This window comes from Melopsittacus undulatus, chromosome 4, assembly GCF_012275295.1.
Source record: "Melopsittacus undulatus isolate bMelUnd1 chromosome 4, bMelUnd1.mat.Z, whole genome shotgun sequence".
In the NCBI taxonomy this organism is placed as follows: Eukaryota; Metazoa; Chordata; class Aves; order Psittaciformes; family Psittaculidae; genus Melopsittacus; species Melopsittacus undulatus.
The window spans coordinates 98,295,479-98,323,442 of NC_047530.1; the positions used below are offsets into that span (position 1 = coordinate 98,295,479).

The 27,964-nt window shown below is 44.0% G+C and overlaps 1 protein-coding gene across 2 annotated transcripts in view; it reads left to right on the forward strand.

Annotated features, from left to right (window-relative positions):
* SUFU (SUFU negative regulator of hedgehog signaling) overlaps positions 1–27,964 on the forward strand; it is a 94,942-nt gene that overhangs the window by 36,665 nt on the left and 30,313 nt on the right. The window contains exons 4-8 of one of the 2 annotated variants that reach the window (XM_034061735.1): positions 11,961–12,103; positions 14,613–14,698; positions 16,765–16,837; positions 21,117–21,273; positions 22,813–22,924. In XM_034061735.1, the coding sequence (XP_033917626.1) occupies positions 11,961–12,103; positions 14,613–14,698; positions 16,765–16,837; positions 21,117–21,273; positions 22,813–22,924 (571 nt within the window). The remainder of the gene's footprint in view (positions 1–11,960; positions 12,104–14,612; positions 14,699–16,764; positions 16,838–21,116; positions 21,274–22,812; positions 22,925–27,964) is intronic. The other variant, XM_034061736.1, reaches the window with a different exon arrangement.

Here is a 27,964-nt window from a genome sequence, read left to right on the forward strand (position 1 = left end):
AGGAGGGCAGCCAGCAGGCCCTGCACCCTGGGATGCTTGGATGCTGGCCCCTCACAGTGTCTGTCTTGAGTGGCAGCAGTTTCAAGATCAGAACTGATCTTGCTTATGTTTTCTGCCCAGAGTGGAGAGGAGTCGAGCTCTCTGCAGGAAGGTTTTCTCTATCATACCCATAGCTTCCCTGCTGCAGGAGGGTGAGGAGGAGCTGCCATGCTGGGGACCAGCAGGCCCTGTTAAGAAGAGCTTCTGTAACTTCTGGGATAAGAATGGGGGAGAAGCTGCACATGGTCAGCCCAGCCTCAGACAAAGGCCCTGTCCCGTGTACTGAAGGAGGAATGCAAGACAAAGGCAACAGCTCAGAGAAGGCATAAAACTCCCCCTCCTGCTGGTGTGAGGTCCTTTGGCGTGTTATATAGGAGGTCTTTGTCCCACCCGGCCTTTCCTGGGAAACGGAAGCAGCCGCTTTAATAGTTAAAAGCTTCTGCACAGAGCAGTGTTGCCTCCTCCTATCGAGGAGCTGAAAGCCACAACACAGAAGGATTGTTCTGTAGTCGCAGGAGCATCCTCTCTTGCTGCCTGTGTGCAATTGTTTGGGATGCAGAGAGGAGAGTTTGAAGGTTACGTGTACTGAGTAGCCTTTTGAAAAGGACTGTTTTTTCCATTGACAGCTGCCAAGTCCATGTTAGATGAAACTGCAGAGAAGAGTTGGACTGAGCTGGAAGTTGGGTTCACTGTTACATATCCACCTTATGCTTTCTATTGAAGATCTGTGCAGCAAGTGGTGTTCAAACTGTGCTGACTAACTCACTCTTCCTATGAAAGTGGCAGTACGTGGAGCTCATTACAGACCATCTTCTGACAGCCTCAGACGCAAAGATCCTTAGCAGCAGCCTGCTCAGCCAGGAGGCAGCAAATGGGCACAGCAGGGGAAGCATTTTGTTCTTGGTGGGGAAGAGAAACTGGGAAAGTATATTCAGAGGCTGCAGGCAGCCTACAGCCTGTGGAAAATGGACTCTCGTGCTTTCTGGTTTAAAATCATTAGCTTAAAGGAGTTATCCTGGAACACTTGGGGTGGTGTTTCAAAAGGTGCTCCATAAACAGGCTGGCCATTTTGGATCTGAACCATAAATATAGCTCTTGGACAAGGGTTGCGTGTTTCTCTTGCCCTACTGTAATGGGTTGGTAGAGCTCAATGCGTAACTAATATTTTACACAAATATGTGTGAATACAAAGTTCCTCTGTTTCCTGCCCTTCGGCCTCCTGCTTTGCCAAAGTAAAACAAAAGTTTGGCCTGTGCAAGCTTGAAATTCCTGAAAATTTCAGAGAAAATAATCAACTACAGAGAAAAAGGCTACGGTGCTCACTCTTAAGGGCCCCTGCCCTTCCTGTCCATTGTAAGCCCCAGAACTAAAGCCCAGGTAACTAGAACTCTTTCTGAAGAGATTATAACATAATAACTGCATAAGTCTTTTCTCACAGACAATTTTGCATTTATTGCCCTTTCTTGAGCATTTTTTTGCTAAAAGGGATACCCTAGTGCAGTCTAGCAGTCTTCCCGTTAGACATCTGTGCTGTGAAGGCTTTTAAAAGAAGCTGCTTCCATCTTCTTTGGATCCTTCACAGGAGAATACTGCCTTCCCTTTCAAGCTCCCTGAAAGCTCTTCAATATAAACATATCATATATAGATATCCAGGGAAGGATCACAAGTGACTGTACAGTCTGATGGTGCTCCCACATCCATCTAAGCATCCATCATTCTCAGTGGCTTGCCACATGTGCATTTATGTAGGGCGTCCAACAGAAAGAAGTGCTTGTGTTTTTCTTTCCTGCTGCAGTTCTCTCTCTGAAGACACATAAAAGTTGCTAAATGCTGTGGGTACAAGTCTTTGTTCTAGTTGCATCTGGCTGGGAGGCATTCAGGTAACCATAAAACATCCTGGCTTTCATGTGCCAGAACACAGGATAGGGTTTTTATATGAAAGGCAGGTACCTCTTCAAATTAGCCACGTGGGATCACATAATCTGTAAATAAACTGTCATTAAATACCTGTTTTGAGTTGAGTCCTTATCTGACAGGGATCCTGCTGTATAACATCCTTTCTTGCTTGTGGGCCTCCACCCCATCCTGAGGCTATTCAGTTCCTGAAACTGCTGAAGACATAAATACCATCCTTTGAAGGGGAGCTATAAAAATATGTCTTGTTCAGGTGAAGGACGCAGGAAGCTGGTGGCAGCACAGCTGGACAGAGGTGGAAGGGTCTCTCTCCTGGCCTCGAGCTCAGGATTTGGCAAGTGTGTCACTCCTGCTCCCTTACTGTTGTTGGACTGGGTGATGGAGAGGGTGAAGAGAAGGTTGTCCCACTTGCCTGTTGGAGGAGTTGAAAGCAGCCCAGCCCTGCAACATCCAAGGGCAGTGGGTCTGAGTGATGGGATACAGAGGAGTAAGAGCTCGGAGCAGGTGAGTGTTGTGGGGCTGTGAAGGAGCAACTTGTATTCATTTTCTTTCTCTGCCATACTTGTCAACACCAGGTAAGTCCTTTGATGCTCCTTTGCCTTACTCCAGCCTTCCCTCCCTGTGGGAGGGAACCATGCAGATAAATCTATAGATAGGTGAGATCTCTTGTTGCAAAAGCAAAGCAGGAGATGCGTCCTGCCCCAGGCACTGCTTATGCTGAGGGGATGCCAAGCACGATGGATGTGCCAGCTTCCGCCTCTGCTGCCTGCGAGGGCTGGAGAAGGCTGAAAGGAGATGTGCAGGAGCTGAATGAAGCTGTGGGAAGGAGAGGAAGTGTAGGAGGAGGTGGCTGGGGGAGCAGGCTGTATGGAGTCAGGGAGAGGACAGGAGGCCCACTGCTCACAGAGGGTGGGAGTGTGCCCTGGGCACCGGAGTCACTCGCTGGGAGCCCGTGTGAGAAATTCTCGGAGGCTGCAGTCATGGAAATTGTATATGTGCTTAGAGATGGGCAGGGAGAAGGAGCCAGCCAGGCACACAGATGTGTAAGGCATGGAAGGAAACATCCTGGAAAACAGAAGAGGTAGAGAAGGCCTAGAACCAGATTGGCTGTTGTATGATAGCATTTTAGCATTTGTTTTTTCAGCTAAAATACTACACTCTAATGTTACAGAAGGTATCTGGGTGCCTGGGACTTACTCTGTGACAAGAAAAGCAGAATTTGCAACTCCATCAGCAGAAGCTGCAGTGCAGTGATACACATTTTCCACCATCCCACTGCCAGTAGGGATGAGTGCTGGCTCTGAGCAGGGCATGGAGAAGTGAGGGCTTAGTGTTGTCCTGCTGGTGATGTAACCTGGGAAGGCATGGGAGGCCCTTCATGGGGCTTTCAGTCCAGGAGACTTGAATGAGCAAATACATTTATATATGCTTGCATGAACTGATGTGTTTTTTGAGGTGCTCGTTAAGTCTTCCAGGCTTCCAGGCTAGAGCTGTGCAGTCACCAGCTCTGTATTCTCAACCAGCTGATCAAGTTTTAAAAGTCTGCATCACACTTCTATCTGACACTGTCTTCAACCTTACAGGTTGAGCAGTGCTTACAGTACCAAAGTACAGTACCTTACAAAGCCAATTCGGGGTTTTCCACACTTTAAAAGAACCTCTTGCCTAGGCCTATTGTTTCTAAAAGCTCCATATGGATCCCTGTGGTGGAGCTATCATTTAATTGTACTCCAGCACTTTTGTACTTCCTAAACCACCTTGTCTATGCTGCATGTCTGCAGCAGGCAGCAGCACCAGGTGTATTTGCCCCTCTTTGGAATACCTGGGCTGGGGCAGTTCCCATTTCCTGGACTGGAGATAAGGGGCAGCAAAACAACTGGAAAAAGAGAAACAAGGAGGAAAAGCATTTTTTTAACATAGGACAAATATACCATGGCTGGATTCTACTAATTCCTTGTATATTCTTAAAACACATCCAGCTTGACTTGAAAATTAAATTATAAACTGTCAGCAGGTCCCACAGAAGATAATTCAGCCATTTCTCCCTTTTATCAGTCTATGTGTGCAGTCCTTTGTAGGTTAGGAGACTAAGCAGATGGGCTGAATTTAGCATTAATTTGATTATCCTTAGATTATCTCATGAGTCTGAATAAAGCCTTTTTTCTTCATCTCTGTAATGAGTTGCAATGGCAGTATTACTTTCAGGCTTTTAGACACAATTTTCAGTTTTAGCTTTTATATCTGTTTATTATAGCTATGTCTTCGCATGCTTTTATCTGTTATTGAGCTAGTTAGAAACATATTAAGTAGTTCTAGCGAAGTGTATCTGATACATTCAATGCTGGCCTCTGCGTCTGCCCTTAGTTTCAATTAATTCTAGCTGTTCAGTCTGCAAAATGGTACTGAAAAACAGCATCACATCTTCCTGGTGACAGATTGCCAGATTACCTTTTATTTTTAACAAAGCCAGACTGAATATTAAAAGCGTGTTGGAGAAAATACATTTATATAATAAATTATACAGACCATGCATGGGGTAATTGTGGGGCAATAAATTACATTGTTTCTGTAAGTATCAGACAAGCTGAATTCAATTTAAATGTCTGGCTGCATCACTGTCGTGCTGGTCAGGGACTCACTGGGGGCCTTTTTAACATTCCTGCACCCATAAGTCATGGAGCTGAAATCCTGCTTTGCTTTGCTGTCAAATACAGAATTGCTCCGAGTTATGCAGACTGACGTCTGCGTCTCGCTGCCTGCGCTTCAGCTGAGATCTCACAGTGGTATACAAAAATGCAGGTTTGTACCCCTGAGAGCAGTGAGTTTTCAAGCTGCCAAGTGATGCAGACAATGTAGGTCTGGCTCCTGTGAGGGATGTGGTCATCTTGTTGGTGTGCCAACATCCCCAGTGCCACATGCTGTTGCAGATTTATTCGGTGTTATATTTTAGACCAAGCTATCAGAGAAGCTGCAAGCCTTGTGCTGGCATAGCTAAGCAATATTAGTGGTTCAAGAGGGTAATCCAGGTAGCTGCTGCTTTATCAGGGGAACAAGCAGGATTGTTTTTCAGCATCAACTTGTTTATATCCCAGAATAAAATGACTATGTAATGATGGCCTGGCTTTCTGCAGAAACAAGAGGGGAATGCAGAAACTTGCTTTTGAAGGAGTGCTGTAGTGGCAGTTGTTTTCCCCAAACGAAGCATACTTAGTAGATATTGTACTTAGGGGCATATTCTACTATCAGCTCGTAACCTGTAAACACACTCTCCAGATGGATTTACCCAGCTGATAAATCAGAACAGTTTAATACGTCTGTTGCAGATTTTCGCTGGCAATTCGAAGGAAGAGGTATATTAGAAGAGATACAGAGGAATGGTCAGGCTACAAATCTATTATTCTAAATCTAAAATCTATCTAAAGCATTGCATGGCATGATCATGTCAGAAGGTGGAAGCTTCTGGCCCTTGTGTGAACCAGCATGGTGCAGTCTGAAGTGTATGCCAGGCTGTGCATGGGCAAGAGCATGCTTCAAATTCTTTTGCTGTCTCCTTACTGGTAGAACAGCATCAGCTCCTTGTTTTCCTCCATACAGTCCCATGTGCACATACCAGGGAAGATACTTGACTCACAGATGCCCAAATAGCTATTTTCCATCTGCTCTGCATGCAGGTAGCAAGCTCACTGGGAATGCTCCCTAACCCAGACTAAGCCTGGGGCCACTTTTTTGGATGGAGCTGTTTTAGCTCCTAGTACTTTTCCCTGCTTGCTGTCCTTTTCAATTTACACCCTGTGGCTATTCAAGGGAATAAGGACTCCTTGCAGGATCCCACAGGAAACTGGCAGGTTAAAAAACGAAATGAGTGGGAGTTAATCTGTGTGTTCTCTCTAGAGGTAGGTAACACCTCTTGATCATAGACTGCATGCATTTATAAAACATCTTGAGGCAAAGAATATGGCTTGGTTTTATTTCTTTAGGCATCAGCTATATTTAGTCAAATTAAAGGGGATGGGAATGTACTCCAAGGAAATACATGAGCAATGTTACACAAAGAAAATTTACAAGTCTACAGTGGAATGGTTCCCTCTGAGTTATTTCCTCAGTTCTCATTATAGAGCAGTTGGATAGTAAAGTTAGGAGAGATTGCACAGCTGAATTATGACCATTGCTGCATGAAGGAACCTCACCTGCTTTAAGTGGGCTGTAAAAGAAAATGGAAAATGACATTTTAAAGACTTCAAAATATGGGAAGCTTAACAGAGTGGCCTGGTGTAACTGTCTTAGAGATGCTGCTCTCACGTCATAAAATGGTACAAGAGCTGGTTTATGGAAAATTTAGAGACTTCTCATTTTTGTAGAGCTGGAGAGGTGCTTCAGACTTGCTATTATAAATTATGAAACAAACCAGTAAGTTTGAAATGAAATGTTTTAATGATTTATTTGCTGAGTTTGGGTGAAATCAATACCTCCCTATGAAGCACTTTGATTTCATAGAATCAGCATTCCCAAACAAAAAGAAAAAGAAAAATCGCTAGTTTTTGTTAAAACACAAACTTGGAGAGAAAGAACCAGTGTCAGATCTGCTAGGATGGGTCACCTGGATGTGTTAGGTTTAAGTCTTGTTAATGCGCCTTCTGAGCAGGAAGGTTGCAAGTGGTCCAAGAGGTTGCTGTAAGCAAGCTGTGTATTTACAACACATCCAGCACTCCCATGGTAACTGCTGAAGGATATGTGTTTATCCTGAGGCACGTCAGGAGCTTAGCTCTTCCTTCCGTGGAGGGAACATGTCACCACCTTAGGTTTACTGTGAGGCAGAAGTATTCAACAGCAGTGCCTTGTGAATCAGCTTGTATGCAATAAATCATTGCCTTTGTGTACTCCTGAGGTTTTGTGGATTTATCCATACACCAAAATCATTTGGATTTTTTTTTTCATGTATATGCTTTCATTTCCTTTGCTATTTAATTCCTCCTGTTGATGGTTAGATCTTTTCTTGCCATCTGTCCAATGGGTTTGACAATTCCCTGGTGAGGTGCTAACTTCTTGTGACTGTTGTTTTTGCTGTGCTCATCTAGGGAAGCAAGGCTGTTTCATTCATAGTAGCTGACTGTGCTACCCAGATGGTGTTTGAACCTGTTGGCCAGTGTCAAACAGACTTAATAGAGTAGTAGGGCTCTTGGAGAAACTTGGTTTTTAAAGGATTGTAAAAACAGAGGAGTAACAACGCTAACAGTGCCCCCTGTGGTGGTGAAGAGAGTGGTGTGTCACACTCAACCTTAGGCACGACTGAACCTGGATAGGGTCTTCCTGTGTGTGCCATAGCTGCAGTAAAAGCTTTAGTCAAGAGCTCCTTCGTCCTTAGGCAATGAGGAATCCATCCACAATGTGCACACCCACAGCAAAGAGAGCATCTGTAGTTCCCCTGTTCCTACAAGTCTTCTCCAAGCTTATTCCTGAGCTTGGGAACATACGAACTGTTTTGAGGCTTGCTATTTACACAAGACTACACCAGCGTTCTCCCGTTATATAAAATTATTTCTGTGGACACATCACATCTCTTATTGGCTTTGTTGTGCAGTCAGGTAGCATGGGAGTTCAGAGGCAGAAGTCTTTGCAGTAGCAAAAGACACCCGAGTCCTGGCATTTGCTGCTACCAGGCTGATCATTGCCCTCTTGTAGTGGTAGAGAAGGTGCATGTCCAGTAGAAGCCCATGATTTTTCACAGCTACTGCTGAAAGCCATCTCACCTTTTCCTGGATTCTGGACACAAATTCAGTTTGTCTCATTCAGAAATACTGTGCAAAAGGACTTTGGTACCATCTGCTGTGTTCAATCCCTGCTCAAAGCCAGTAAGAAATTTCCCACAGGTGCTAATCTGTACATAATTACAACACGCCAAAAGGGTTGTCATACCAGAGCTTGTTAAGAGTGAAAAGTTTTGGATCAAAAGTTGCTGTTAATCACCTTGTATAAAGCAGAGGTAGTTCCCAAATCAACAAGGTCTGGGACAGCACCGTGTTGTGATATGATCCTTGCAGAACCCGCTTTGTTGCTGAGGCTCTAAACTTTCAGCTTTACTAAACTGAGATAATTTGTAAAGGAGTGTTCTGTGCTTATCTGAAAGGGGGGTTATGTTTTGGCTTAAATCTGCAAATTGTTCTGAGATTTTTGTAGCGATGAGTCCTGTCAGACTAGGTCAGTGCTCCGAAGACGTAAACTTCCTGTAATCTTTTGGTTTTCCATGCAGTATTTCCTTTGCGTGTTTATTAATACCTATCTTCATGTATGCGTTTTCATTCTGTATATAAGTAGCTTCCAGCTGTGAGTGTAGGTGTCTCATTTGATACCTGCAGTAGCCATCAAAAGTGTACTTCTCAGTATGGATATAAAACTGAGTGCTGTTGAGAGACCCACATTGGCATCATTATCTTCGAAGATCCTAGTCCTGTCCTTTCCATAGCAATGCAAAATAGATCTCAGCAATTAGTTTGGAGATGGCAGGCTGCTTCTTTGGTTAGTCTGCATGGTTTGTGAGATACAGGGTTGCATTTTTGGGAACAAAAAGAGCTGACTTCAGGCACGCCTGACTGAAGTGTATTGCTTCTTTTAAGGTGTTTGTGCTCCTCGTGTACCTGAGTGTGTCCTGTGCCTACTCATCTCTTGGGTTTATGGAAATACATATGTACATGTAGGAAATACTAGAGTATTTTACCTGTTTGTGGATGAAAGGCAGGTTGTGAAAAGTGAATTATCAACAGTGCTGCAAATGATAGGTGCAAAAACCACAGGAGACTTTTCACATCTGTCCATGCTGTGATGACTTTGAGGATTTATCAAGATGTTTTATGTTCTATTCAACATAAATTCAAAGCCACAGGTTTAGTTACAAACTTTGGAGGAATCATTTATGAAAGCTTTAGGATTTTCTGGCTACAACATTGTTTAAAACTTGGAATCATAGAATAGTTAGGGTTGGAAAGGACCCTAAGATCATCAAGTTCCAATCCCCCTGCTATGAGCAGGGACACCTCCCTCTAACCCATGCCACTGGAGACTCGGTCCAGCCTGGCCTTGAGCATAACCAGGGATGGAGCATTGACAACTTCCCTGGCAACTTTCCAAGCAACTTAAATGCTTGGAAAGACTTTGATTGTCTTGTTTTGAAAACATGAGTGTGAAAGGTGGGAAAGGAGGATGCTCATCCTCCTTTCCAGCATTAGGAAAAATAAAGTGGTTATCAGGTCCTTTCTTGCTGTAATTTCTTCATTTCTGTGGCTGCAAGTGCTGCAATTAAAGCTGTCCTCAGTGCAGTGGTCTCTGTAGAAGAGCTTGTATCTCACATTCCACATTGGTTACAATGGGCCAAGTGAAAAGATGAGTTTTAGGCTGTAATTCTGAATTTCTTGCACTCCTACAGATTTTAGTTCAGCTTCATGTTATGTGCAGTATTTCTGTGTGTGATTTAATTGAGTAGTCAGTGTGAATTTTGTGGTGTTCTTGTGCATGCAAGGCAGAGGGAGATTTTCTAAGTGCTCAGTGTTCACATGGACATAAACAGGTGGGTTTCCAGCAGAGACATTTGCATTTGAAAACCTGCTCTAAACGGGCTGGGCTTTCCCAGGAGGAGCAGCACCAGCAGTGAAACGCAGCGATCGATCAGCATAGAATTGTGTGAGCATTTGATGGGCAAAGTGTTGTGGTGTAAAGACAGGGCCCAAGAATAAGCGCTTTGTGGCTTTGTTTCGTTCCTGAAAACTGTGACTGAGAGGCTTTTATCATTTAAACCAAAAATGTAATCAGACACATTTTGGCTAACCTGGAAAATATCACAAGATCCTTTGCAGCGTTCTATGTGGTTTCTTTAATCCAGTCTTGATACTAAAGAAAAACAACCCATAAATTATGTTTTTCACTTTTATATGCTTATGTTTTCCCAACTTTAAAAGTAAAGTAATATCTGAGCCACTCCTTTCAGTTGCAGAGCTGAAAGTGTGTATTTAGAGTACCTCAGGATAAAACTCTTTCAAGCAGCTTGCATTTGCTATGTTTTCTTTCTTTCCTAATTTTAACTAAGGAAAACATTCCCTTACTTATCACAACACTTCTGTTACATGCCTCGATTTTCTGGCCAAGTTCCTCATGTTATTTGGAGTTTATTTTAATTCTCAATGGAAAAAGCAGTCTAAGACATTCATGTAAAATCCTTCATGATGAATGCTGAAATACACACCAATGGGGACACCTGGTGGAGAAACTACGAGTTGCCCGGGACGCTCTCTGTAACATCCTTGAGCATGAGTTAGCTCATCATTGAGGCTGTTGGTGTTTTTAAACACAGCAACTGCATTATAACTCTCATTACCTGCTGATGGCTCCCTCGAAGCATCCTGCACTTGCTGCTGGCCAAGAGTACATGCACACAGTTGTGGTGGTGTGGGTGCACAGTGAGTGGTGTGCAAGGACCCAGTTCCTCAGGATCTGTTTGTTAATGTGACTGGGGACAAAGCTGCAGTTACTGGCAAATACTGTTTCTCTCTTGCCACTGCAGAAGCTGCCATGTTCAAGGATTTTCAGATATGCCCTATAGATAGTTAAGTCCTATTGACATGTATTTGGAAGCTGATGTGGGAAAGTTAGGTGAAGATCCAGAACCCCAGCTGGTCATAGCTGCACTCTACTGAATCATGAGATGCTCTGGGGTCCTGCTCTGCATCATATGAGATGTTCTGGTCTTGATAAACAGCAGCTCAAGTAGCCACTAACATTTTCCTGTCTGCAGTGGAAGTCCTAATCCTCGTCCAGTAAAGGAGGACCAAGCCTCTCCTGTAAGCATGGCCTTGGGAGAGACCACTGTGAGAACAGCAGCCCAGACTGCCTTCATCAGTGAGCTTGGTCAGGCAGAGGGGTGCTGTGCTTGCCGCTGGCTTTGGTAGCAGGCAGGCAGTACTTGCTTCATCCCTGGGGCACTACACCCCTGTCAGAGAGCAGAATGTGTATTCCAGGCTGTTTACTTGTGTGTTCTATAAACGCTCTTATCTGGAGTAAGACAAGACCTGAGGATAAGTCTGTCAGCTAGGCAGTATTATCTTACACGTCCTTTAGGAACTGTGCGCAATTGGACCATGCTATAATTGGTGTGAAATGGTCATGGTTGGTTATTTTATTTCTAGCTCACTCAGAAAGCAAGTATTAGCCTTTTCTATGATGGGGCAACAACATACAGATGGGTTCTGGTGGGCTTTCTAGCATGCACCAGCTGTGGAACATGGGATTATCTGGGGCTTTGTCTTTCTAAGTAGAAGAGGAAGAAAAGAAAGGAATGCTTGCAGTCGTGAAGAAGGAAGGATAATTTCTGTCTCTGTTTTGATGCACTTTATTCTGACATAGAGGGAAATTTATAGCCTACTGGTTTTCTCATTGCTTGGGAAGGAAGGAAGGAAGGAATGTATTAAGTATAATTCTGCACCAGAGCCACCAGACAACTGGGAGAGAAACTGGCTTTGACTGAGACCATCAGAAGTTGGGCAGCAGACTGTGGATTTTTATTAGACATAGCAAAATGTTATTTGTGTTTAAGTCACATTTCAGCATCTTTTCTCTGTGGCAAATCAGAGCTGCAAATTAAGTATGAATTAATGTCCTATCGGCATCCAGCATGGCCTGCTGACCGCACCCTCTCACAAAACAAGACTAATAGTAAATGAGAGAAAAACTAATCTGTTGGGTTTGGGATTAATATCAAAGCAGGACACCATCTTTTGCCACAGGACTCAAGAGTGAGCGATTTTAAAGTTAGTTCTTGAATTGAGATGGCTCAGTGAGGTTCTCTTTGCTGCTTCATATGCTTCAGCTGACACGGAGACTCTGCAGAGCTGGCTGGAAGTAGTTGCTGTGAATAGCCACCAGTGGCTGTCCTGAAACAGACAGGAGTCAGGAGCAGATGCTAAGAGAAGGAATATTCTGACAGACTTTACAGACTAAATATTTCATGCTTCTCTTTCTTGCAGAAAACACCTTCTGCAGTGGTGACCATGTATCGTGGCACAGCCCTTTGGACAACAGTGAATCCAGAATCCAGCATATGTTGCTGACAGAAGACCCTCAGATGCAGCCAGTGCAGACTCCTTTTGGGGTTGTTACTTTCCTACAGGTATGACCCAGCAATAGTGGCTCTGAGTGTCACCTCCCTAGTGTGGAATGCAGCTAACATTACATTTAATTTAGTTTTGATAAGTCTGATGATTATTATCCAGTCTTCCACCTTTCTTCCTTATTTGATTACCATGGATTTGATCTTTGAGTTGTTACTCTGGAGGTATTCAGTAAGCATTTTCCAAGGATTGATAATGGCATGCTCAGCTCTCGAGGTAGAGGTCTATCTGATGAAGAGAAGTTTTACACCCTGCAACAGACCTGGAGTTGAATATTACATTACTGCTCTGAAATTCCAAACATGAACATACAGAAAAAAGCTGAGAGAAACACTTTTAAAAGATAATGTAGAGCTAAATTCAAATTAATTCTACAATAAGTGATCCACTGGTTTGAGTTCCAGGAAGAGTTTGGAGCAGAACTCAGAGTTGCTTTAGCATTATTTAATGGCAGAAAAGTAGCTTGCAGCATTGACACAAAGATTCTTGGGGGGCTAAGTGAGCTTTCCTGTATTGATGTACTGTTTAGGAGAGGTTCAGGTTTGCTTTGCAAAAAAAACACTTAAAAATTCCCTTGTGATTGAACGTGTTAGCGAAGGGAGCTTCCTTGGCCAAACAAGTTTGCTTGCTTTCCCAGAGTCCTTCTTCTCAGTGGTGTCTCTTAGATATGGGCTGCTTTGGATATTTTTAAATTGCATATTGGAGTTAATAACCTTAGTAGAAGAGTTGGCATAGTTTATGCCAACTGCTTATTTCTTCCTGCTCTATGGAAAAGCGTCCATCCTGTGGGAAAATGCAAGTGTCTGTATTTTACAATATAAGCTTCAAGTTGCTCCCATTTGTCCTTGGCCATAGTTGCAGCATGTAAGAGGAAGCTTCATTTCCATAGACCTACACAAGGTAACTGCTGTGCAAGGGCAGAGGCCTTCCTGAATTTTCTGAGGTGCCCAAAAGTCTGTGTTTTATCAACAAGAAAGGGATGGGTGTGAGTTTAATCAGTGAAAGGTGAGCTGTGGGACCTGGAAGGAGAGAAGGTGCCAAGATAAGCAGGGTGATTCCTGGCTGATTCCCCAGTTAGTGCTGCATGAGTCCTCATCTTTCCTTTAGTGCCCAGCTGTGCTGGATCAAAGGACAGTCAACTTGTTGCATCCTGAGGCTCTTGGCCTCTCTTCTTCCACAACACATATGGTTGACTTAGTTTTCCCCTTTGTTTGATGCTTGTTGTTATGGATTTATTTTGACCCAAGAGGATAAACGATTGCAAAAAGAAAAGAATGAACACAAATTAATTTCCTGTTTAGAGTCTTGCTGTTTGTATGTAATTAGTGAGTGAAGGCCCAGGGAGGGGTGTCCTGAAGCAAGGGTGATTCAGGCTGTTACTGGAGGAAGCCTGGGAGATGGGTGGGGATGAAGTGCGTCTCCAAGGGCTGGGTCCTGAGAAAGTGAGGTCTGCAAGGGGCAGGGGAAGTAGGGTGTGCAGAGCTGGCTATGTGCTGATGTTGATGATTTTCCACACAGATCTCTTATCAGTGCAGATTCATGCTTGTGGCAAAGGCACATCATGCACTTCTGCTTGCTGCTCTTCAGAACTTAGTTTTCAGTTTTTCTCTTTTCTGATAAGACATCAGTTCAACAAATTTTGGCTAAAAATTCAGTGTCATTGGAAAAGACTTAGAGTATTGAGGAAGAAAATAGAAAAGCATGGCTGAAATAACTTTTTGTCCCAAAGAGCCAATCGTTATGTTCAAAGCCACAAGCCAGCAGATGATGGATCAGGAATAAACTGCCTTCCTCTATCAGCTGGTGGGTGTTTCACCTCTTCATCTGAAGCGGCAACCTCAGCTGCTGTGAGAGAGACATCTGGTATTGCTCAGTGTGGCAGCTTCTATCCTAAAAAGCAAACACATCCTGCCTTATACAGGAAGGCAGAAGTCTGCAATTGCCTGCAGTGACGAGTGGATTATGTGATGTGTAAGCAGCTTTACTTTATGGTGCTGGGTAAGATGTAACCAGTCAGCAAACTGAGTTGATCAAGGATTTATGAGCACTGAAGCACTCCCTTGTGGCAGCAAGTCCCTTGCCTGACTGAAATTGCGGGTGCAGTGTTGCATTTGCCCCTAGCAGTTGGCTGACAGAGCAGTGTTTTGCATGTGCTCAGACCCTAACCTGTCCTGTCTTGTGTGGACTAGATTGAAAAGTGAGGACAGATAAGTGGATCTTCAGTAAACCCTGATTTATCACCGGGCTTTCCTCATAGTTACACACGCTGTGCAAGATTAAAAGTTACATGACCAGGGCACTTCCCATGATAAGTGTAGTGAGAGGGCATAAGGAATTGCAGAATCCCTGTATTGTCTCAGGTTCAATTTGTCCTTGCTCACCTACTTTAAAGATTGGTGCTTCTCCTCTGTGCCTGCACTGTTTGATCCAGTACCACATGGTACATTTTCTCTACAGTTCTTGCCCGGTACCCATCCAGTTTAGTATCCCTCTTTTTATTTATTCCAGATTGTTGGTGTTTGCACTGAGGAACTGCATGCAGCTCAGCAGTGGAATGGGCAAGGGATATTGGAACTCCTTCGGACTGTCCCAGTGTAAGTGCTCGTATAGCCCATATTGGGGAGCAATCCCATGGAGAGCAACTCACTTGTTTATTTTTATTAACAATCTCTAACTTGTTGATGGAACTTACTTAATCCTGTGCTGTAGCAAGAGATGGGAATTCATTGCAAATCTGTTCTCACACAGAGACACTTAGATGGCAGATTAATGCATGTACGAGTCCACATATTCATGGTGAAACAGAACAAGGTCTTGAAAGCTTAATTTCTTTCCTTTTATGCCTGCAGTATTTTCTCATTGGCTCTTCCTGATAGAGCTGGGATAACTTACTGGTGACCTCTCTGTGTAGTTCAAAAGGAAGGAAGAAGGTCTGACTTACAATGTCTAGCAAAGCTTGGGGACTGAAAGTGAAGAAGTCACTCTCAGACTGGCCCCATTCTTGGTGAGCCAGTTTGGAACAGGAGGAGTGTTCATGCAAGTGAAGTTCATTGTTGTTTCTCCCATAGCAAAACAAAGATGTCACTGGGTTAAGAAGGAGATCACTTTTAAATGTTAAATGAAATGATGATGCTTTATTTGCTGCCTGGTTGCAGCTAAACTTTTTTGGCTTGCAAGTGTTTTGTTTAAATATTTTCTCTTATATTTAGTGGAAGTTATTGTTATGTGATTGTAGCTCAAAAGATCACTTTTTTATTTAAAACAATATAGTTCTGCATATGTGTTCCTGGGAACGGTAGTATACTCTGTAATGTCACTATGGCCTTTGATTATTTGGAAGAGCCTTTGCTGCTGGACCTTTTAAACTTGAACCTTTCCTTTGTAGGCACTACTATCTACTGTCTCAAGTACAGTGAATTTGTCTAGCTGCAAGCTTTGTTTCTGGTACCTCAGGACAATAAATGCTGCTTGCAGCTCCTTTTGCTCCTCTAAGTTAATAGAGATATAGCACCTCTCTCACTCTGTTCTCATGTTGGTTTTGGGTGTTTGTGGTGTGGTAAAAGCACCTTTCCAACGATAAAACAGGACCCAAATGTATATGATTCAAAGGCAAAACTGCAAACTACTAGGCTGCTGATGTGGAGTCAGGGTAAAAGTCCCTTGCTATCCCAGTAAGGGACTGAAGCAGGTCACACCTCTGCAGGTAATAATTCTCAGCTTCCGAAGTGATGTGAAAACAGAGTGGCTATCAATGCCTCTGAAAAACTAGAAAATACTAACTTTTATTGCTCCCATTTTAGGAGTGCTTTAGGAGACTGTAACACAGACAAGGCCAGAGGAGGGGGCTTTGACTGCAATAATAAAGTGTCTCATGGAAATAATGAAAATTCTTATGGCAATTCCAACAGATTTAAGTTTTTATTTCAAATGAAAAGCACCATCTGAGGCTGATTTCTGCAGTCTGCCTGCACTGTGACCCAAAGAAAAGTTTCTGAGTAGTTCATCTTCACAGTAATCTGTTTTCTATCACCTTTGTTGGGAAACATCTTGACCCTTCTGACTTTTAATGCTAATGAAAACAAAGCTTTCCCTGAACCTTCCTGAGTACTCAGCCATTAAGTACCAACTAGGTAAAATATCTGTTGTGAGGCTATTTATCAGAGCAGGAAGCTTTTTATAGTACTGAATGTGACTGCTGATCTCTTCAAAAAGTGCAGTCCCACTGGGACCCTGCTGCATCTTTAGATATGTAGCAGAGGTATAAATCTTAACCCTATGCTTTGCCCATCTTCCTTAGACCCAGGCTACATTGGACTTCCTGTCCAGATTCAGTTACCTGTAAGATTGAAACTCAGCTCAGTCTTGTATGAGTAAGTGGGCCCACACAGAGGACAGGGCCTGTGTGAATCCTGATGGCTTTGCAAGACTTGGTGGTGCCAGACACTAGGCAAGGAATAGCTATGTCATGGAGGGTTTTTATTATGTATTTGGGAAATGTAAAGGACAAATGCATGTTATGCACAACATGGAGGGGTTTCTAGGCTTCTTTTAAACTCTTATCTTGTGCTTCTTTCCAGTACAAGTCCACTCTGAGGTCTCTGTTGGGGAGTATGAGCTAAAGTGCTTGTTTGGTTTATTGACTTCCTTTCTTTCTTTGTAGAGCTGGAGGCCCCTGGTTGATAACAGATATGCGAAGAGGAGAGACAATATTTGAGATTGACCCACATCTACAAGTATGTCTTTAGTTTATAAAATGTCATGTCTTTTATAGCACCCAGAGGGGGAATTGGTTTAATGGTATAAACCATTCTGTTATTTTCTACAAAGGTGATGTTATCTTCTCAATGTTTGCTATGGTGCTGGGAAAGTATTAGAGACTCCCTTTGCTCTCTCAGAGGTGGTTCAGGACTGCACATACCCAGTCCCGGGTGGATGGCAGCTCTAGGAAGAAAGTTAGAGAAGGGGGGCCAGGAAAACAGAATCTTGTTGATGAAATAAATTGGTAAGATTTGGGCTGCGTGTTTTAGAAAGGAAGAAAATAGAAGAAGATAAAAAGAACATAGAACAATACAAAATTTAGAGATTATTAGGAAATTAATCCTTTGGTTTGCATGCAAGCAGAAGGAGATGTAACATGCAGAAAACTCAAAAACAAGTAAGTAATATTTTTTCACGGCAAATGTGATAGTGTAGCTCATTCCTGTAGGATGTCACTTGAGGCCAAGCAGTTAGTGTGGTCTGAGAAATAATAGGAAGCCAAAAGTATCTCATCCAGTTATTACTAATCCATGCAGGAAGACACATTCTTCTTTAGAGTTTAAGTTAATTTCTAACATTTAAAGATCAGCATAGGACCTCTATGGAGGGGGTTAGAGTCCCATGGACTACTGCTAATCCATTCATTTAGGAGGCAGTTCTGCATACCTTCAGCAGAGTCATGGTACTGGTGCACATGTCTCCCATGCATATCCAGTGTGTTGCTGCCCTTGTTTCAGTGAATCACTGTGTATTTGCCTTTAACAGAGAACTTATGGCTTAGCCTGGTAGGGCACGTGCATATATGCACGTTTTGTACAAGCCATTGCATTTGCTTATGGTCTGCATGTCTGCATCTGATTACCCTCAGTTGCCTCACAGTATTTCTTGTTTTGAAAGCTTACAAAGAAAACCAAATTCTACTTTTACTGTTTTTAAGGTTTTATTCATCTAAAATAACCCCAGTCTGAGACATACACCAAAAAATGTCCCACAAATGTTCCACAGTGTGGAAACTAATACCACAGCAAATCCTATAAAGTTTTTAGGCTCTTCAAAATGTTGCCTTCTTACCTCCTGGAGGTGTTTCTGTTCTCTGCACACTGGTGATTCCTAATGATAACAGGGTTTTCTTCAATTTACTGTAAAGGAACAGTAGCTCTGCTTACTGGAATCTGAGTCAGCCAAGGCAAGTTAAGGCAAATAAAGAGTACCTCTGCCTCACCAGTGTGTCCTGCCTCTGAAAGCTGCTATGTCTGTGGTCCTTCCGGACTTCCTCACATTGAAGACATTCCTGTTTCTGTTCTCTCTTGCCCGTGCAGTAGTGTGTGTGCACAGATGCGTGTGTGAACCTCCTTCCTGCTCTGCTGCTGCAGCCCCTGGGGATTCACAGGGTGAAACCTGCTCCTGCGGTGCTGAGTCCCACAAAGAGCCTTCGCTGAGCGCAGGGAACTGGACTGGGTTCAGCCATGTTATGCGCCTCCTGCTCTAATTAGAGGGGAAAGGATAAAGTGTCATTTGTTTGGCATTTTCTTGGTGGTGGTACAGGGTGTGTGAGAGCTGAAAAGCAGCACTGGAAGATAGGTGGAGAGGAAGGAGGGAGCCAGCAGGGAGAACGGACAACTTTCCTGGGAGCAGACAGGCATGGTGCCGGCACGGGAAGCGGGCAGAGCTTGTTTTGAGGCTGCATTGTGTCTGTGGGAATTGGTTGAGGCCTAAACCCAGCGCTGGCAGCAGCAGCTGTACTTTCTGTTCGGAGTTGCTGAGAATGGATCCCAACTAAGATGTCATCCCAGGATGTCGGCAATTAACACTGTGGCAACGCTGCCTGTTTTCTGTTCAGCCAGGCTTCCCTGTAGGCCATTCAGATTCCCCTGGCAGCACTGTCAAGCAATCCTTGCTGGTCCCCAGCTCTGCGCTGATTCTCAGTGCTTCACTTCTGTTTTAGCAGATATGTCAGAAGAGAATAAAGCTGATTTGAATTTCCTGAGTTGTGGTTGCTGCTCTGCGGGTCACACTGCAGCGCTCTGGCTCTTGCAGAAAGGGATCAATGACTTACAAGAGCCTCAGAGCATCCCTCCCACATGCTGAGAGGAAAATGGGACAGAAACATCCTTTCTTTGAGGAAAGAAAAAGCTGAACCTCCTTTGCCCTGGGCTACTCCAAGCTCCTGCTCTGACTGCCCTTTCAAGGGAGGAAGAGCTTCTCAGTCCAGGCACATCTCTGCTGACTAAAGATGAACTAAAGCTTTGCACTGCCCCAGCTACTGGTTAGGTTTTGGGGGGTTTCCCCCCCTCCCCAAACTTCAATACTTGCTAACATTATAAAACAGGCATGCAAATTTGGCTGCCTTAGGCCAGATCGTTTCCATCAGCCCCCCTTGATCTCCAGGGGATGCCAACAGAGCTGTGCTTCTTCCCCAGAGGAAGTGCTCTGCAGACCAGCTGAGATGCAGATGATGAGTCCCTTTCCCCCTCCCCAAGGCTCTGTGCACTGTCCAGGGGCCCCGACTGTGTCTGAATGGGGGCCCTGGCTGTGGGGATGGAGAAGCACGTCCCACAAGATTGTACTGGTGGAGTCCTCAGGGCCCTTTGGGCTCTTCTGTTCCCTACTAAAGGGCAAGTTTGGTGGTCTTCCCATGCTTCCCCAGTCACTGGAATGAAAACCAACCATGCTGACAAGGCTGATGTGGGTCCTCACAGAGCACTGCAGAGGGCTCCCAAAGGAGCCACATGCTAAATCTCACTTAGAGCATTGTTTTGCATGTGTAGGATCGGATGTATTTTTAGTTCTTTTTCCACAACTTCTATTTCTGGGTAAAACAACCAATTTTATGTTTAGTATATAACAAAAGAAAATCCCAGCAGATTTGTTATTTCTCAGATTTTCCTATGACGTTTTCATAGAAGCCAGATTCCCCTTGATGCCAGAGGAAGATCCCGATGAGGAGTAGTCTTTCAGGGAGAGAGGCAGAAGGAAAGCAGTCTCTTGAATGCTTAAATCTAAGTTAGGACTGCTCTGATCCTGCCCTCAGCCACGGGCTTGGGCCAAAGAGCCAGTGTAGGGAGGTGATCCAGCTGAAAGAAAGAGTTGGCTCAAGGGAAGGGGTAGGAGCACATGGAGGAGGGTGGGACTGCAGCCGCTAGAATTACATCAGTTTACAGTGCTGTGCAACCACACCCTGAGCGCTTGTGCTTATCTTGGAGCTGCTCAAACCCTCTCTTGAATGGTCAGAAGAACAGGCAATGCTCTTTCTAGGGCGCAGCTGGGCAAGGAGGATCTGAATGTAAGCGGGTTTGGGAAGAGGTGGCAGCGGTAAGAGCAGCCCTTCCTCGGTGTAGCTCAGCCCCGAGTTTGTTCAGCTCAACATTACCCCCTTGTGGGGCAGAGGTGGAAATTCAGACCAGTGCCCGTTTCCCCAGCAGGTAGGTGTTCTGTGGAAGTGTTGGCTGTAGCTTCGGACAGTCTTGCTGGCTACAGATGCACATGTCCTGGACAAAATGCATGGTGTCTGGGAGCATCCAGCTGCTTGTGGGTGGTGTATGACACCTGATGAGGCCCAAATGATGGCTGCATGCTTGGAAAGTCCAACTTGCAAGGCAGGAAGTTTGTGTGTTTTGCTGGTAAAGCTATGCAAAAGCTTTGACATTGTGAACAGGCCTGTGTCTCCTTGCACATTTGTCCTTTGCTGAACACCCCAGCACACTGAAAAGCGCAGTGGTTGTCTGGTTTGCCAGTGATGAACTCTTGTGAATGATGAGTCTCTCTTTGAGCGCTTTTCATTGTGGGATTCCTTGGTAATCTTGGAAAGAGAACAAGTCTATTCAGGAGTTTGTTATCACTGACATACACTAGGTAGACTGCCAAGCTGTGCTTCGTAGAGGAGTGTATAATGTACTTTGAGTTGGTGTAAAATCAGAGCTAACAGTGAAAGTAGCAACACTGCATACCCCAAACCATCAATTTCCACCTTGCTTTTTCTCTGCCTTATGCCTGCTAGGGCTGTGTAGTGAAGCAGTCGAAAGGAGTAGGACTTCAGGCCAACCTGCTATGGGAAAGGTTTGTTCCAGTTCAGACCAGCTCCCTAATTTTGCTCAATGTGCAGTCACTGTTAGCTGATACATCAATGTATGAAGGACAGAGAGTGGAAACTGGCCACAAAGGAGGGACATGTGAAGATTGGGTTGAACCAGGGTGAGTTCCAGCTGGGGTTCAAGTAACACCCAAAAACACCTTGGGGTTTTGGATCTTTTCAAGCAGGAGAGAGTGGACAAAGGGATTGAGACAGATGGCTCAAACCTGAGTGGAGTGAGTGCCAAATGTGCCTGGGACGATCTCAGCCGGCCCCCAGAGGATGATGAAGACAGCAGGAGCATTTGCATTGGGACCCAGCCACGGCGGCTCTCTGGAAAAGGTGAGAGGTCCTGAACTGAGTCACTGTCAGAGCCTTTCGGCTTGTTTTCTTATGGATCTGGGCAGTGGGCTGAGTCATGCAGCATCTTGGGGTACATAACAAACACTACAGTTGCTGGAAGGCTCAGTATGTCACAGGAGAGGGAAAGGAATTCTGGTGTGGCCACTCTGTGTAAGGCATGGGAGAAGAAAAGAGTTCTTTGTGTTGTTTTGTCTAAATGCTTCCTTCAAGTTTTAGGCTATTTCTAATCTAAATCTGCAGAGTTAAACTGAGCACTAGGTGAAAGAAACCAGGACTGTAAACACCTGCAAGGTGAAGCAACTGCATTTTCCCAGGATGTGCTCCTTTACTAACACTGTCACTTCTTGAGTGGCAAGTTAGACTGATCCTGCACATTTCTGTAGCTGAACTCAAGTGATCTTGCAAATACGGAACTCTGGAAAGAAGAAATAAATTACAGTGGAGTTCCCCTTTGCAGTGAGATGCCATCTCAGGGTACAGATGTCATTGCCATTGCACGTGCTTGAAATTACACGTGTTACCTTTCAAGTGGGTGAAACAATGTAACATGGGAGGGCTTCTTTTCCTTTAATTAATAGTGGTTTCCACAGGAATGGTATCTTACTTGGTTTTAAGTCCATGGTAAAATAAAAAGCATTTAAATACATACAGGGCTCCTTCTGGCTCCTGTGCAAATATTTTGAGCTGCATTGAATCTGAAAAGGCTGTTCTCCCTCAGCTCTGTGAATGGAGAGCCCAAGACTGGTAAATGTGATGATATTTGTATAGCCTTCAAAAGATTTTAAAATCTTTTGGATATTTTTTTGTCTACCCAATTCCCACATTTCTCAAAAAAAAGATGAGGAAACTTCTAAGAAAGGAAAGCAAGTATCCTATTGAAGTCTTTGGCCATTAGACATTATAGGAAGATGAAAAAGTAGGAAGACTACATCTGAACTGCATAATTTGCAGTTTATTTTCAAATGTGAGCTTCAGGCTAAAGTTGGCCCTGCATGAAATTCCCTTCTTTTGTGAATCTTGTCATTAATTAATCAACAGATTTGCAAAACCAATTGCAAAAGCTTGGGAACGTCCTTGCACTCATTTGGTAAAGGAACAAATTCCTGTTTCGCCTAACGGGAAAAGTGACTTCCAGGCAAAGGCTGGAAGTGTCATGAGGTTCTGTGGGAGCTGCAGAAACAGCAAACACCTCTTTTATGAAAGGACACAGAACTACTCGGATTTCCTCATGAGGAGGGCTCAGTACAAAAGGTTCCAGCTCTCCTTGCCTGACATAACGTGGCAGCCCAAACCAAGAGAATTCAGTCTGACTTCACAAAGTAAAATGACTCCTGAGGTGCAGAAAGAGCTGATAAGAACTAACCCTTAAGAGATCTTCATTTCTTTCTGAAGGGGAAGAGTTTAGATGAAACACACCATAGAAATAGGCCTTTAAAAAAGTCAGCCAACTGACATTTCCTTGTGTCTGTGATGTTTCTGAGGCCTCTTAAGTCATGTTTAAACAAATTCTCTTTGCAGATACGGAGCAGATCAGGGAGACTTTGCGGAGAGGGCTTGAGATTAACAGCAAACCTGTTCTACCTCCAATAAATTCACAAAGACAGAACGGGTTGAACCATGACCGAGCACCGTAAGTTTGACCGTACACACTCCACACTCAGATCGGGGCACGGGGAGGCCAAAGAGTTCAGTGTGGGAAACAAAGTTAAAGCTGGGTGGGAAGACTTGGCAAGGGGAAAGGAAGGCTGGCAGCAAATACTTGCACAGTGTAAGGATTGAAGGAGAACAGTTGTTCAGGTTGGGTTAATGGGCTCATACTCAGGAGGGCAGATTTTGAGGAGTGTTTTGGACAAACCTTGCTAATGCAGAGCAGCCCTGACTGTGTTCTGTAGAACCTGCTGTTCGTGATGTACAGTGATTGGAATCAGACTGCACTGAGCCCTGTAAAATGTACGGATACCTGTAAAGTGTATGGTATCCAAAGAGCTAGGTGGCATAGATGACTGTTTGCTGATATTTTTGCCTAAGCATTTTGATTTCAAGGCCATAATTACAAACCTTTTGCTTAAAATGTTGGGTTTATTCCCCCTTTTATTTTTAAGTAACTTTGATCTTACCTTGCTTAAGCATGCATGTACTGGCAGTAATTACATACCAGTACCACTCTGCTCTCTAATAGTCTGTAGACTAGCAGGTCATTTAAGTAGGACCTGGTGGGCCTCATTTGTAACTTGACTTCAGTGAACCTATAGGAGATTACCTGTGGTTTCAAGCCAGTTGCAGTATCTGTACTTAGGTCTTCTGGGGTTTCTGCCCTTCCTCGCTTTGGCTTATTTCAGTTGCTAGTTAAATATCTTCCCACCAATCTTTATGTTTTCATCTAAATGATACAGAGAGGCATGCATCTTTGCTGTGCTCTTTCATCTTGGTATTTCCTTTGGTTTCCTGGTCTCCAATGAACATTTGTGCTTTCTTGTTCCAAGAGTAAAGATCATCATGAAATCAGCTCTTTCCTGTAGTGCCAGGCGGGGACAGCATCCTGCTCTGTTTCAGTTCCTGTTTCTTTCTTGATTCAAGCATTTCATGAGGAAAATATTCCTCATCCTTTGTTAGGACCCTGATGTCCTTTCTTGTTCCATTTTGTGGCTGACTTCCAATTTGCCTTGTATATGAATATTTCTGAGTTGCCTAATCCTTTTGGGGGAAGCATTATGTCAGTTGCTGATGCTGTGTACTAATAAGTAATATGAGATATTGGTGCTTATTAAAGAAAAATCTCAAGTGGCTTGATTATTGCTTTAGAAATAATCTTACTTTTGCTGTATAGTAATTCTGTGGAGCCAGATTCTGACCTGACCGATTTTGAGAAGTATTTCTCTGCCTAAAGGTTGGTCCTGTTGGCCCCACTGAAAAAACAAAATCATTTGCACAAGTCACACCCAACTTGGGAAGGCTCAAAAGTATTGAGCACCATTTCTCACAGATGCTGGGCTCCTGCGTGAATCTGCATGCCCAGTAAAAACTCTGAGTTCACAGTGGTTGGGGATGACCAGAGACATTTGGGGTGCACATCAGGTCAGGGAGGCAGCTGATGGGTAAGCCTTAATGCTGGGAGACAGTTGTTGCTTAGATAAGAAAGCTTTATGTTATTCAGGATAAGGTAAACAGAGATGCACTCAAGACAAGGTGGTGAAAGGTTAGCAGAGGTCTGAGATGAAGCACACAAATATTTATCTGGGGTTTTAACTGTTCTGAGGCACAGAGAGGAAGGCAGGTCAAATTCAGAGCCTCATAGCCATGACAGCGCTCTTTGTTGCAAACTTCTCTTACCTAGAGCAGCTGCGCACGTACCCTGTCTGAAGCCTGAGTGGTAGGAATGGCTGGTTCCCAGTGTTTTCCTCCTGGAGATCAATACATTTCTCTGAGGCCTATGGTTACCACTATGGGAACTGATAGCTAGCCTGTTTCTCCACAACAGCAATTGATTTAAGGAAAGAGAGGTATCACCTGTGTGTCTTGCCAGCAGATGATCTGGTGATAGTACCAAGAGATCTCAATGCAAGTGTGTCATAATACTTTCTTCCTCCATCTTACTGACTACTTTGAGAGGAATTTGGAAAAGGTCTTTTTCTACTTGTGTAGTGGATTGTCTTCTACAATTTATGTACCAGATAAAATGGGACTTGTTCAGGGCATTGAGCATACTGAGAGGGGTGGTTTGTGCTGGAAAGCAGTGTTTACTCACAAACTCTAGCTGGTACTTAAATCAGGTTTGATGATTATCCTTACTGGCTGAAACTTAGCAGTCACCACATTTTCCAGCACTGTGTGGTACAGATAAGACAGAAGAGGAAGATCTTGCTAGGTCTCAACCTTTCTTAATACACTGTCTCAGCATGCCTTATGTGTTTCAGCAAAGTTGCTCAACATGCTATATACTACATGAGCATGATCTGGACGCTCTTGTCTCCAGCAGCTACAGAGGGATGTAACTTAAAGAGTTTAGCTTTTGCATGTAGTAATGTATCTACATCGTATTCCCTACAGGTACTTGCAGTGGCAAAGGATGAGACACAAAAGCACAAAACCAGTGCAGATACAGTAATTTCATAAGATTTACAAGCACCTGAGATGAAGGACAGCTCTGCACATAGATCTAGTCCTTCTGGTGCAATCCTTGCTTGGGCCTGGTAGGGCTACAGCTCAGTTCTGTCCTTCAGTGTAAATCTTGTGTAATCAAGGGCAAGTCATTTAGCTATTGAGCTTCAGTTCTGAATCTATAAAATGGGACTAATAACAATGTCATCTTCTTGAGGCACCACAAGGATAAATATGTTAACGATTACGAGGTGGTGGCTGATGGGAAGCAGGCTTGTGTGTAATCATATCCTGCACTGTACACACCAGACCATAAAATATCAAACCCGTGGTTCATTGCAAGGGTCCTGTGAATAACTAGTGCGTTAGAGGCTCCTTGGGAACTTGACAGCAATGCTGTTGGGGCAAAGCAAATTGTTTCCACTCCCAAACCTACTTTCCATAGGGAGCACTGCAGAACCCCAGGCTGTCAAATTTGCACCCAAATGACATTAGCATCTTAAAGTCTGACACAGACTCTAATGGAATTGTGCAGAAGAGGAATGTGCTGTTTATTTATCATAGATTTGCAACCACCAACTGCTTTCCTAGTAGCTTTCTTCCCTTTCTTTTATCCTAACCCTACCACCCACACACAATAATCTATCAGAGCTCAAAGCTGACAACCTGTTCTGCATTCAGTGTCACAAAATTGTATCAGAAGCACTCAAATTCAAATATTTATTTGTATAAAATGTGGAAGATCCGAATTCCATACAGATTTCACTGCCTTTGTGTAGTTACAGTTTTCAGCACTTACGTAAAAGCCTCCCATTGTTTGGGTGCAGATAGGACTTGATTCAGTATTCTGGCCCCAGCAAAGCACATACTTACATGTAAAGCATGCATACTACCAGTTGCTCACTGTCCCAGAGCCCTAAAAAAAAAGTTCCTTTGAGAAAAAACTGGTTTCTGTCAGAACCCTGTTGGGCAGCTGTGGTACTTTGATTCATTAGTGTTATTACTGTAGACTGTGTAGCCCTTTTCCTCCTAAGGATATGAATAAAAGCACTCTTAATGCTTAACACTGCATCAGACATCTGTTTCTCAAAATGACTGTTAGCTCTGTTCATAAGCAGCCATTAAATCAGTTCGTACACATTAAACAAAAGAACATGTAAATTAATCTTTGGAAACATGACTAATCATTTTGACCATAGGTAACATAATACTCTCGATTACTGCTTGGAAAAATGAGGTGTGTGTGAATATAAATGTACTTTACAGTGGCACATTATTTATTTCTTAGGACCCCTTAGCACCTTTGTAGGTGCTGCTCAGAAGGACAGAAAGGCAAAGCTTCCAGTTGCCTGAACCATACAGATTCACTCTTGGGTATAGCGAGCTCTTACCCCTAGGGAACATTTGGATGTTAGGCTAAGCTGCTGAGACTTTGGTGAGCTGGAAGCTCCAGATGTCAGAGTTAAGTGACACTTGTGAAGTCTTGCTTCATTCAGTGTTTAATTTCTTCATGTAGTAAGTTCTGGAGCAAAGTCTTTAGTTGTCCTTGGTAATTATCTCTGTGCTTTCCTGTGAGGTAGGCAAATAGTATCTCCGCTTTGTAGAGGAAGATAGAGTTAATTTGCCACAGTTGCAGTGAGAGCCAGGGTTGGGATACGGGAATTCATGACCTTTTCCACCCCTCAAGGGTCCCCTTGATCACGCAGTGTTGCTGAAAGTGATGTTTTTCTGCCCCTTGGCTGACTCAGACCGTTCTACAGCTCCTGTGAGCCGAGGCGTGGAGTAGAAACCTAGAGCTTGCACACTGCATTGCTGCACATGCTGAGGGTAAAATTATCAGTAATTGCTACGTTTCATTGTGCCAGGAGTCAAGTAACGGCTGTGTGCATCCTTGTGTCTGAAGGAGAGGCTTGAGTGTTTGAAAAAGGTCTCCCAAGGCTGCGTTAATTTGATGAGGCTTTTCTGGCATATCTCTGCTGTTTATTGCTTTCCCCCTTCTCAAGAAGCATAAGGTGGTGTGGTTCAACATACCTGATTCCCCTATTTCTGTCTGGGATTCCCAGATAACTGTATGGGCACTGGTCCTCCCCATGCATTGCAGTGGTTCCTCCAGAGACCCACACTGAATGCCCCAGAGACCTCAGATCCCATCTGCATTCAATTTCCAATCAGAAAGACAGGTTGAGTCTAGGGAAACCTGAACATACAGTAGCTCTGTGACCATCTGCTAATTCCATCCAGCCCTGAACAGTTTCCAGCTGTGTGTGGAAATGAAGGCAGATTCCTGGCAAAGGGAGCAGGGAACAACCCTCCGGCAGGTGGGGCTGGCAGAGCTGTCCTGGCTGTGACCTCCTGGTGCCCTGCACCCTGAGCATCTCAGAATGTTGCTGTTCCCCTGTGGGAAGAAGGAGTTGTGTCACTCCAGGAGTGCTCCCAGGAAAACCCCAGACTGTCACACCGTGTGCCTCATTTGGAGAGCATGAGTAACGGAGGCATCACTTCCAGGAATGGAGTACACTGCCCATGCAGTTCCTCTGACTTGGTAAATAGGGCATGCTGATGTCTCCTTTCA